This window comes from Rhinopithecus roxellana, chromosome 13 (genome assembly GCF_007565055.1).
Source record: "Rhinopithecus roxellana isolate Shanxi Qingling chromosome 13, ASM756505v1, whole genome shotgun sequence".
Taxonomy (NCBI): Eukaryota; Metazoa; Chordata; class Mammalia; order Primates; family Cercopithecidae; genus Rhinopithecus; species Rhinopithecus roxellana.
The window spans coordinates 1,217,470-1,230,818 of record NC_044561.1 but is presented as its reverse complement, the minus strand read 5'-3'; the positions used below and the strand labels follow the sequence as shown (position 1 = coordinate 1,230,818).

Sequence of the window (13,349 nt, the reverse complement as noted above, 5' to 3'; positions counted from 1 at the left end):
GGCTGTCCCTTTTGGAGATTTATTTCAAAAGAATCAGATCCCCTAAAGAAAGAAATTCCACCACTTTTAGAAGCAGGTAGGTAGTATTTGCTAGTATACTTACAATGGTTACCCTCTTATAATGTCTTTCTCCAATTCCAAATATGGATGTTCACTCAATGTCCCATTGGGTGAACATTTGAAACTCTTGATTAAGTCAGAAAAGTACTTGAATGATTTTTAGCAAGATTAACATGTGTTGGTATTACTAGTAACACTGTTACATTTTTGCACTTAACTGACAGTTGGAATTATCTATTTGTACTGAATACAAAGGGACAGTTCTCTAAGTCACATTTCACTGATGTTCTTGCTTCCTCAAGCTGTCCATTCCTCATAGACAATTTATCAACAGGGTTTCTACTGGAGAAGTTAGAGGAAAATGATATTTTTTTAAGTTTTAGCAAATTTGGTAGAAAAGATGATAGTATTTTTCTACTGATGTCTATTATAACATTATAAATAAATCCCTTTTTTATAAAAGTTCAGCAGTCCATATTTAAAGTTTTAAGCAAAGGAAAGGGTACAAAGTATTGTCCTAGAAGAACTTTTAGAGCACTTTTAGGATTCTGACGCACACTTTAGAAAATGTCAACTATTTGATTTATATGATAGGATCAAAGAGACCTCATACACACATATCCAGACACCTAGTGTTAGAAAACTGTAGTCCTTCACTTTCCAGTTAAGGATAAAAATCTTAAAATTGAATCATGATGTCAAATAGTGTAGTCGCTAGTTTAATAGCTTAAAAGCTCAAAAACATTTTATTTGAATCAAAGATAACTGCATTCAGAAAACAGTCATAAAATTGGGCCGGGCACAGTGGCTCATGCCTATAATCCCAGCACTTTGGGAGGCCAAGGCAAGAGGATCCCTTGAGGTCAGGTGTTCAAGACCAACCTGGGCAACATGCTGAAACCCTGTCTCTAGTAAAAATACAAAAATTAGCTGGGCGTGGTGATGGGAGCCTGTAATCCCAGCTACTCAGGAGGCTGAGGCAGGAGAATTGCTTGAACCTGGGAGGCAGAGGTTACAGTGAGCTGAGATCTTGCCACTGCACTCCAGCCTAGGAGACAGAGCAAGATTCCATCTCAAAAATAAATAAAGCAAAGAAATAAATAAACTAAAAAATGTCATAAAATCTTCTATTGAATATTCTTCGTCGTTGTTTTCTATAGTACGAAGCCTAATATGGTAATAGTAGTACTAAATGATATTAATAATTTAGTACTAAAACATAGTATTTTATATTTTTAAATCATTTTTAATGATACCTGTTGTATTTTAGGCCAATGGTCATATACGTACTTTTATTATGTAGCCTTCCAAACTTAGGAAGCTTACACTTCTTCTCTGAAGCAGAAATATCTGGTGTGGGGGCAGAAGTATGCGCTGTCAGTGAGCTACTTGAACCAAGTGGTCTTTTAGAAAACAACATAGAGTGGGAGGTACGCTGTCTAGTCCAACATGCCACTTCCCTCTCTTTACACAGCAACTGTTCATCCATCAGCAATGTGATGACTTGCTTAGATTTTTCCCGGACATAATAACCTGAAAAATACATTGAATCTGCTTAGAAAAGGAAATACTAGTTAAGGCTATAATTAATTCTTATTCTAGAGAAATTTTTTAAAAAGTAAAAATGTCAGCAATGAAAAAACCTGCAGCAAATAAAGAACTGCTGATATGTATATTCCTTTTCTTATACTTTAAAAGGTAAGTAGGTCATTAATATATGATAAAATTATATACTGGCATTACATTTTTCACTTTAAATACATTATTGGATTTTCCTTTTAAAAGCAATATATGGCCGGGCGCGGTGGCTCATGGCTGTAATCCCAGCACTTTGGGAGGCCAAGGCGGGTGGATCACGAAGTCAGTAAATCAAGACCATCCTGGCCAATATGGTGAAACCTCGTCTCTACTAAAATACAAAAAACTAGCTGGGCATGGTGGCATGTGCCTGTAGTCCCAGCTACTCAGGAGGCTGAGACAGGGGAATGGCTTGAACCTGGGAGGCAGAGGTTGCAGTGAGCCAAGATTGCACCACTGCACTCCAGCCTGGCAACAGAGCGAGAGCGAGACTCTGTCTCAAAAAAAAAAAAAAAAAAAAAAAGCAATATATTATTTGCAATAATCAAACAATATAGACATACAAAGAAGGAATATGAATTGGATCTAGGTATACTGACCTAGATATATGACCAGGACACATGGTTAAAGATTTAAAGTAACATACACAATTTGATTTGAAGCTGTAACATATAGAGGAAAAGAAACCACTATATATGTATACAGAAGAGAGAAGCAGATAGAGAAATACATACAACTGTGGTTTGAATATATCCCCTCCAAAATTCAAGTACTGCCAATGTGATAGTATTAAGGGGTGGAGCCTTTAAGAGGTGATTATGCCATGAGGTCACCTTCTTTGTGAACAGAATAAAGGTCCTTATTAAAGAGGCTTCCCACAGCATTTGTCTCTTGCTTGCCTTCCACCATCCCGTTTCGGACCTTCTGTCACATGAGGACATAGCATTCCTCCCTTCCAGAGGATGCAGCGTCAAAGTGCGATCTTGGAAGCAGACAGCAGCCCTTACCGGACAACTGAACCTGCCAGTGCCCTGATCCTGGACTCTCCAGCCTCCAGAACCATGAAAAAATAAATTTCTCTTCTTTCTAAATTACTCAGTCTGTGGTTCTCTGTTATAGCAGCACAAGCAGACTAAGACAGACAGACAGACAGACAAGAATATAGGAAGGCAGGCAGGCAGGCAAACATATGGCATACTCACAATATTGTTAACATCTGTTACCTTACAGGGGTACAGTTGGGGTGGGGCAAGAAAAGGGAGAGCAATTGGCTTTTCTTTGACATAACATCCTATCCAAACAATTTGTTGCTTTTTAGCAGAGTGACAGAGCACAGTCAAAGACAAGAATTCTAGTGATAGTGACAGCTCTGTCCTTAACCATCTGTGTGACTTTGAGTCAGTCAGGTGGTCTATCTGGGCCTGAGTCTTCTATCTGAAAAGCAGCACAAGCAATATCTGTCTGGTTGAATTCCCAGATACAAAGGTACACTGTAACCTATAACTCACTCAAATATAAGGTATTACTATTATTTCAATCTTCTTCCTAGAAAAACGATAAGGGAAATCACTTGCCTTTCTCCATCTTGGGATGAACTCACAAATATGGTTTCCCAAGCCACCTTTCAAAAATAAACTGAAAAGTCCCCTAATGATCCACTTGTATGTTCATTGTGGGCTCTAGGTATGATGAATTAAAGTATTAATGTTTTCTAACTATAATTTACTAGCAGTGGGAGTAATGAGAAATGGTCAAATTTGTGGCATATTTAGATGACAGTGGCCAACAATGTTCTCTCACTGCTGGTCACTTCATTAAGCATTGGTGTGGACAGTGTCAGAAGCTTTTGCTCAAGTTGCCATCTTTCCCAAGATTATTTTATCTAATCTCACTTCTTAGTTACTTCTTCCTTCCAAATCAACTTTATAACTGCTTCAAATCATATCATTCTAAACACCCTTAGCCTCCTATGATCAGTTTGCGTTCCATAACCCGAATTTCCACAATGTTTTGGGAAACCATTCAGTGTCATGTGATAAACAGAAGTCGGCTATGAATTTTAGCCTTTCGGAACAATATGTCAGACACTTATCTTTCCCCTGAAAAACAGACAAAGCTTGGTTTTGGAGGCACAAAGAACATGTTTTCCCATGTTTAACATCAGGAACTCATCTCCTTCCACCTTCCCCCTCATTCCTTCTACTCTAGCTACACTGGTGCTTTACTCTGCAATTCTACCAAGCTCTTCATCTCCTTAGAGCCATATTTTGGCTGTTGCTTCTGCCAGGAACTCTCTGTATGGCTCTATCCCTGATTCACTCAGGTCTCTTCTCAAGTGTCACCTCCTCAGAGAATCTCCGTTCCGCCTACCCTTTCTAAAACAGCCCCACCCTCCTTGCTCTCTATTCCTTTCTCCTATATTTTTCACCTTGGCATTTATCACTACCTAGTAATATATATTTATTGGTTTATTTATTTATTGTTTGTTTCCTCACCAAAAATATAAGCTCCATGAGGGGCAGAGAAGTCTCATTTTAAACACTGATATTTTCAGTGTCTCCAAGAGTGACTGGCACACAGTAGATGCTCAGTAAATATTTACTGAGTTTCCAAGGTGCATGGATCACTTGAGGCTGGGAGTTTGAGACCAGCCTGGGCAACATGGTGAAACCCCATCTCTACTAAAAACACAAAAGTTAGCTGGGCACAGTGGTGTACACCTGTAATTCCAACTACGGTGGTGCACACCTGTAATCCCAACTACTCAGGTGGTGAGGGATGACAAATGCTTGAACCCAGGAGGCAGAGGTTGCAGTGAGCTGAGACTGGGTCATGGCACTCCAACCTCTCCAGCCTGGGTGACAGTGTGAGACTCAGTTTCAAAAAAAAAAAAAAAAAAATTACTGAGTGAATTAATCAATAAAGAAACAAATTACCAAAAAGCTGCTAATTTTCTTCTTGACATAGTGTAAATGGAACCAGATTGATGAAAAATACTAAGTCAATTTACAACTTAGCCGCCCAAGACAGTTGCTTGGCCTGAAATAATTTCTTGTAACACTGCTCTAATTAAGTTAGAACTAGAAATCATAGAATAGATGTGAAATATTCTCCTTGGAGTCTGTGTGGATTGGTGGGATTTGAGGGCAGCTGCAATAGTTCTAAGAGACAAGCAGTTACACCAAGCAGAGAGCCAGTTGCAATCGTGGAGGACTTCTCCCCAGACCATCAGAGCCCCACCCTGAGGTAGCAGTCAGCAGCACCAGGAAGATCAGGCCACAGCAGTTCACCAAACACAGGGAAGAAATTACCCAGAAGTGAACTTCTACCCACTACCCTGGCTTCCTATCATCCTAGAGATACTAGGTACTAACCTGGCTGTTCAAAAGCATCAAAGTTGAAAGTGAGAAAATCCAAGAAGAACCTAATAAACCTGTTTCAAGGATGAGTTAAATAACAACAACAGTAATAATTAGATAGCACCTACTTACTACTAAACAACATGTTTCTGAAAAGAAAGGGAGGACAGCATACTAAGAAAGAATAGTACTGGAAGTAGAAAACTTAGGCAGCAAAAGAAAGAAATGGAATTGGAAGTAGAAAACATGGATTATCTGAAATCAGAAATTAAACTAGTCCAACAGATCAATACCCAAGGATATTATATAAAACACATCAAGATAAAAAGGTGGTTAGATGAGGTATGGGTTAAAATGAAAATAAAGCTAGATACAGTTTTAATTGGGAATCTTTTGGCTCTAAGTGACAGAAACTCCATTTGAACTGGGTAAAGCAAAAGCCAGGGAAAACCAGGGGTTGAAACTGAGCCTCAGGCACAAAGGAAGCCAAGACTGAAAGCTACCAGGACTGCTCTTCCCTGCCATCTCTGCTTCTCTAGGAAATGCTTGCATTTTCTCTTCTTACAGATTGGCTTCTTTTATCTGGATGGTTATGGCCACCAACAGCTCTAGATTCACACTGCCACCTGAGAAGTCTCCCTCTTCCTTCCTTCAAATTTGGAGTATCAGGAGAAGGACTCCAAGTGACGCAGCTTGAAACAGTCACATGCCCATCACCATGGTCACAGGGTGTGATGCTACAATTGGCAACCTCAATTACAGTATGACAGGGGAGTGAGGGTGGGATCCAGGTGATAGAAAAATGAACAAGTAGACAACCAACTTGAGGAGTCCTCCCAAACAAACAAAAACAGGACAAGGAAATCAAATTAGTAGAGCAACTACGCAAGAGATCAAGATCCAAGGACATTCATTTATGCAGTCAGTTAATAATTTCCGGAACACTTCCATTTCAGGAAGTATTCTAAGCAATGGGGGTGCAAATCAGTAAAAAAGAGGCAAGGACACCTACATTGTGGTTGGCTGAAACAGCCAATAATCATAAACATGATAATTTCAGATAAAAATAAATGTTCCAAAAGGAAATAAAGTAGGGTGATATGCTGGACTTTAATTTTGGGTATGGTCATGGAAAGTATTGCAGAAGAGGTAACATGGCTGAGTCTTGAATAGTAAGAAGCAGCCAGCTCTGCACAGACATTAGGGCAGAGTGCGCCAGACAGGGAACAGCTCCAGTTTCTTCGGGAAAGCCTTCCACGGACAGTGAACCCTCCCTCCCACTGTGCCCTATGCAGAATGGGCCTCGGACTTGGCCAGGCCCTGCTTTCATACACTCTCACAGTACCTTACCCTTGTCTTTTACAGCACTTTCACAGTTAGCAATTGCCCGTTTGATAACTGTCTTTTCCCTCCAATTAACTGTGACATCCACAAAGGCCAGACGATGCTTGTTTGTTTAAGAGACACTTAAGAAATGTTTGTGAAATGAATGAATATGCTGAGGAAAAGTTTTCCAAATGCTAGGGAGAAATCTATATACGTTTAAAGCTGAACCTCGTGTAAAGAGATTCGCAAATATGATAAATTCAAAGATCTTGGCCATTGAGATGCACCGCTAGGAAAAATATGTATCAGAAGATCTTTAGTAAAACATGTACAAGGCTTCAAACAATTGTAAAAGTCTTAATACTACTGTCTCTATTCCTGACCCACTGCCCTACCAAAATCTACTCTTCTTCCCATATTCCTTTCTTGGTGACTTTTATCTCCATTCTAAGTTAGAAATATGAACATACACCTCCCAAATTCACTTATCCATGTCTATTGACTGTACCCACTAATTCTCTTCCAAATCCATTCTCTTCTCTTCATCTTGGTTCAGACCTTGATCATTTGTTGCCTGTGGTGTCCTAAATTACTTAGCTTTAGTCTCCCTTCCAATCTACCCTCCACAATGCCTTCAGGGAACAGGGTGGGGGTAGGAAGGGAGGAGAGAAGTAGCTAAAATATCTGATCAAATTTCCAGGTTAGAAAACCTCCAGTCGGTTGCAGTGAGCCAAGATCGTGCCATTGCACTCCAGCCTGGGCAACAAGAGTGAAACTCCATCTCAAAAAAAAAAAAAAAAAAAAAAAAAAAAAAAAAAATTCCCTCCAGTCAAGTTGGCACAGTGAGTTCATGCTTCAAAGTATCCCCCTGTTCTGTTCCAAATACACAGCAGTAATAGACACTGCCAGTCTCAAAAACAAGATAAAAACCCCCACGAAGCAGAAATATAAGAGAAATGACAAAGCAGTGAGCAAGGCTGAAGCCAAGGGCTGCTGGGCTCTTGATCTGCCAGCCCAGAGTTCAGCTCCTCAGGTGTTAGGAAATCACAGCTGGCCTCACTCTTTAATGTTACGGGGGCAGTGTTTGTGAGAGAAGGCTGGGAAGAAAAGGAGAAGAAAAAAAATAGCCATCAACTGCTTCCTGGGATATAACTTATTTGTAGCTGTGGATCTAAAAGCAGGAGGACACATAAGCAGTCTTAATACTTGGAACTAAACTAAGCCACCTGCTTGCTCAGCTCCTGGGTCTAGAACATTCTAGTATTATCACAGGGCATGTGCCCCAAGCCACCTTTATAAGGCCTGTACAGGAGGGAGTCTAGAAGACCTGGGTAAAGGGAACTGGAAAACCTTTATTTTATTTAAAAAAAAAAGGAAAAAAATGAACATGAGTGGTTGTGGGAAAAAAACCTCCCACTCAAAATAGTCTAAAAACTAAAATTCTAAAATACATATTTTTTAAATCTAATGCTAAGAAAGTCAGCCAATGAAATCAGCAATCTATGTAAGACCTCAAATTATAAGAATCTCAGAAGAAAACCTAGAAAACATCGTTCTGAACATTGAACTTGGGAAAGAATTTATGACTAAGTCCTCAAAAGCAACTTCAATAAAAACCAAAAATTGACAAGTGGCACCGATACAACTAACGAGCTTCTGCACAACAAAAGAAACTATCAGTGTAAATAGACAGCCTATAGAATGGGAGAAAATATTCACAAACTATGCATCTGACAAAGGTCTGATATTCAGAATCTACAAGGAACTTAAACAATTCAACAAGCAAAAAACAACCCAACTAAAAAATGGACAAAAGACATGAACAGACACTTCTCAAAAGACATACAACTGGCCAAAAAACACAGGAAAAATGCTCCATGTCACTAATCATCAGAGAAATACAAAGCAAAACCACAATGAGATACCATCTCACACCAGTCAGAATGGCTATTATCAAAAAACCAAAAAAACAACAGATGCTGGTGAGGCTGTGGAGAAAAGGGAACACTTGTATACTACTGGTGGGAATGTAAATTCGTTTAGCCATGGTGGAAAGCAGTCTGGAGATTCCTCAAAGAACTGAGAAGTGGTTTCAACCCAGCAATCCCATTACTAGGTACATATCCAAAAGAAAATAAATCATTCTGCCAAAAATACACATGCACTTGTATGTTCACTGTAGCAATATTCACAATAGCAAAGATGTGGAATCAATCTAGGTGCCCATCAATGGTGGATTGAATAAAGAAAGTGTGGTACATATACCACGAAATACTATGCAGCCATAAAAAAGAATGAAATCATGTCCTTTGCAGCAACATGGATGCAGCTGGAGGCCATTATCCTAAGCAAATTCATTCAAGAACAGAAAACCAAATACTGCGTGTTCTCACTTATAATGGGAGCTAAATATTGGGTACCCATAGACATAAAGATGGCAACACCAGAAACAGGACTACTGGAAGTGGAAAGAGAGAAGAGAAGTAAGAATTGAAAAACGAATTATTGAGTACTATGTTTAGTACATGGGTGAGGGGATCAATTGTACTCTGGACCTCAGCATCACGCAGTGTATCCAGGTAATAAACCTGCACATGTACCCCCTGAATCTAAAATAAAAGTTAAAATTGTAAAAAAGAAAAAAAAATCAGCAATCACAATATAAATCCACACCAAATGAAATCAGTGTTTCTATAGGATCTTCTATAGAATATATATTCTATGATTTGAAAACGCTCTAACAAAGATTTTTAAATAAAGAGATTAATACATGACTCATAACAAGAAATATAAAAGTATAAAACAAAACAAAGGCAGATATGAAACAAGAACAGATGGCTATGAAAAGAATCAATTAAAAAATCCTAGAAATGAAAACTGCAGTCATTAAGATTTTTTTAAAAAACTCAGCATCCAAGATAAAAACCAGACTAGAACAGCTGAAGACAGATTTGGTAATTGGAAAACAGTACTTTATTTATTTATTTATTTATTTATTTATTTATTTATTTATTTATTTTTGAGACAGAGTCTCAATGTCTCAATCTGTCACCTAGGCTGGAGTGCAGTGGCACAATCTCAGCTCACTGCAACCTCCGCCTCCTGGGTTCAAGTAATTCTCATGCCTCAGCCTCCCGAGTGGCTGGGATTACAGGCAGACACCGCCAGGCCTGGCTAATTTTTGAACGTTTAGTATTTTTGCCATGTCGGCCAGGCTGGTCTCCAACTCCTGGCCTCAAGTGATCAACCTGCCTTGACCTTCCAAAGTGCTGGGATTACAGGCATGAACCACCGTGTCCAGCCAACAGGAGAACGGTACTAAGGAATTCTCTCAAAATACAGCACAGAGAGGCAATAAGATTAAAAAGATTTATTAAAAGTCATAAAGAACAGATTATAGGCCCCAATATTCATCTAGAGAAAGTTTCAAAAGAAAATTGAGGTAACAGAAAAAACATAATATTCAGAGACAAGAGCTGAGAATTTTACAGAAAAGACATACATTTTCACGTCAAAAAGATCTCCAAAGACCAAGTAAGATAAGTAAAAATAAATCTATACCAGAAACACTTAGAAAAATAGAAGAATATTTAGGATAAAGAGACAATACTAAAGCTACAAATTCCTTCTTTGGGTTTATAATAGCATACTCGCCATTCAGTCGGCCCATCAGCCATTGTCAGCAAACGCTGATTTCCCACCTCCACCACAGAAGGAGAAGAAACTGAGATACAAATAAAGTATCCTCAGCCCTCCAGACCTAGTGAGGGAGGCCAACGTGTGAATCAATAATTATGGCAGTATGACAGGGCTACAATGTATATATGGACAAGGTGCTAGGGACAAGCAGAGGGTGACCACTTTACAGGACAGTAGAAAAGACCACCTTTTCTACTGGCTCATATCTGTAATTCCAACATTTTGGGAGGCCAAGGTGGGAGGATCACTTGAGGCCAGGAGTTTGAGACCAGCCTGGGCAACATACAGAGATCCCTTCTCTACATTAAAAAGAAAGAAAGAAAATTAGCTAGTCATGGTGGCAAACACTTGTAGTCCCCACTACTCAGGAGGCTGAGGCAGGAGAAAACTTGACCCCAGGAGTTGGAGGCTGCAGTGAGCTGTGATCACACCATTACACTCCAACCGGAGCAATGGAGTGAGATCCTGTCTTCTAAAATAAATAAACAAATAAATATGGAATTTCCTAGTGAGTATCTGAATGGAGCTTTATTTGAACATGAATATCTGTTCTAGGAAATGAAAATAATAAAAGTTAAAATCTATCAAGAGCTGATAGTATTAACTAATATTGATGGGTAACCTACTACGTGACTAACTCTCAGACATATCTCTAATCCTCACAACCACCCTCAGAGTTAAGGTAAATTTTACCTAAGAGAAAAGTAAGGTTTAGGGTGATGAAGTAACTTTCCTGAAGTCATAAAGCTAATAAACTAGAAAGTGGAGGTTGGCTTTAATTTCTTTGACTGACCTTAGTATATACTTACAAGCTATTTCATTTGATGAGAACCTTAAGAGATAATAATTCTGTTGATGCAGCACTGAAAGGGCTAAACTGGTTGCTTTCCCTTTTTTGTTTACTGTGCTTTGTCGTCCATGTGAGTACAATAAATAAAGAGCTCCATGGGAAGACTAGCCAGCTGGGTAAAGGTCACATTTAAGCTTAAAAGAATTCATGCTTTGCTTCTTGCTATCATGATCACCAATAGGATGTCATTTGTTGAAAAGGCTAAATAGTCAACTATTTTAAATAAAAGTTTTTGGTTTAAACTCACAATGCTATAACTTCTAACAACAAGGCTTATGATGACCTAAAGCCTATAATATATGTTTGTTAAAGGAAACTATGCATTCATCAAAAATATTTGTTACATGAAATTACATTTGCTCACTTAAGCTATAAATGAACTCAGAAGCCTGTGTTAGTTAACCCCCCCAACAATGAGCGCATCCAAATTACATTATTAATCTAATCCACCATCATATATTAGGTGGGTTCTCCGATTAGAGAATTCTGACTCTCAATGTCTGACACTAGTCTGAAAATTAAGTCTGATCCACTTTTAAGCTAGATTGTTTCCTACAGTGCTTGGCCCCTGCATCATACTACTAGGAACTGTCTGCCTCATACACCCCAAATCCAGTCCCTTCTGTAAATGTATTAATGCCCCCAAATTTTAGTTATTTGACTTTATAGCCTTGACATGGCTAATCAACATCTAGTGTAATTTTAAAAATATTTTCTATTTTATTTTTCTTGAGTGTATTTTTTCCAGATATCTTTATTCAATTCATCATAGTTGCCTTGAAAAGGAAGACTTCAGACATTGCTTTTTCCTCCTACTCCTAGGGTTCCCGCTTTGTCTAAACCTTTTCAAGGGCCAAATACTTGATGTTTTCTCGCTTTCTGTGAGAATCTAAACTCAAAAAGCAACCTCCCTCCACCCCAACAAAATCTTTATAATTTACAGCCTAGTGTAAATATAAATAAATGTACTATGTCTCCCAGAGTATTTGCCTTTCATATTTTAATTTATATCTCAACTATGGCTTAAAGGCTTTGTTCTTAGTCCAAGATATTCAAAATCTAGTGAGCAAATAGGTGGGCGACTGGTATGAGCACATCTGTGACTATTGGAGGATACAATGGGAAAGGCAGCCTATACAGAAATCAGCCATTAGTATAAATGTGAAGCACCTCATTCTTAAATTAGGTGACTGATCATGAAAATGAAAAGCTAAAATGACAGGAATGTCACCAATGAATGCTATTTCTAGTAAAAACACTTTTTTTTTTTTTTTTTTTAGAGACAGGGTAGAGCGCAGTGGCACAATCACAGCTTACTACAACCTCAAACTCTTGGGCTCAAGCTATCTTCCCACTTCAGCCCCCTATTGCCATGCCTAGCTAATTTTATTTTCTTTCTTTTTCTTTTCTTTTTTTTTTTTTTAATGTAGAGACAGGGTCTCACTATGTTACCCAGGCTGGTCTTGAACTCCTGACCTCAGGAAATCGTCCCACAGTGCTGGGATTACAGGAGTGAGCCACCACACTCAGCCTAACATAACTTTTAATAACAACATTGAAATCTGTTTCTTTAAAATGTGGCCCTCTTTTTAAAACTATACCTTTAATTTAAATGTATGTGTATATGTATATGAAATAGTCTATTTAAATAAAATTAATTGCACTTTCATGACTTAGCTGGTTGAGAATAAAAAACACACAAATCTATAATCCACATAATTCCTAGAATCTGAATTGGTTTTAAAAGAATACTGTAATTTCTGTAAATAATTTGATGATATTTTAAAACTTTCATATTTGATTAGATATTTTTCAGATAATTTTAATTAAGTTCACTCTAGTAGTTCAGTGAAACCCCATTAGGATATTTTTAAGAGTTAACTAGGAGAGGCTGTTTAGTATACTAATAGCATATGACTAAATATCAGGATATATTATTTAGATGAGTTCTAATTGTGTTCAGCTGTAAATTGGATATGCAACCTTACCTAAATAACTTAATATCTCTGAGCTTTGCCTCCAAGTCTCTGTAAGAGAGAAAATACCTGCTCTTGTCTTTTCATAAGATGTTTTAAGGAGATCAAACAAGATCATGCATATGGAAATACTCTATTTAAAATCTAATAATTCTCAAGCAATTGGATACTATACAGATAAGAATGAACTCTATCTCTCACAATATACACAAAAGCTAATTCTTGATGGATCACACACCTAGTTAAAACTATAAAATATCTAGAAGAAAACATAGGAGAACATATTCCTTGGGATAGGCAAGTTTCTTGGACAAGGTAAAAAAGGCATTAACCATATGTATTAGTCCACTTTCACGCTGCTGATCAAGACATACCCAAGACTCGGCAATTTACAAAACAAAGAGGTTTAATGGACATACAGTTCCACAGGGCTAGGGAGGCCTCACAATCATGGCAGAAGGCGAAGAGGAGCAAGTCACATCTTATGTGGATGGAGGCAGG

At 38.2% G+C, this 13,349-nt stretch overlaps 1 protein-coding gene across 1 annotated transcript in view; it reads right to left on the bottom strand.

The window, feature by feature from the left end:
* Positions 1-13,349, bottom strand: part of ENTHD1 (ENTH domain containing 1) — a 151,484-nt gene that overhangs the window by 118,274 nt on the left and 19,861 nt on the right. Inside the window, exon 3 of the mRNA XM_010389284.2 lies at positions 1,351-1,593. Coding sequence (XP_010387586.2) covers positions 1,351-1,593 — 243 coding nt within the window. The remainder of the gene's footprint in view (positions 1-1,350; positions 1,594-13,349) is intronic.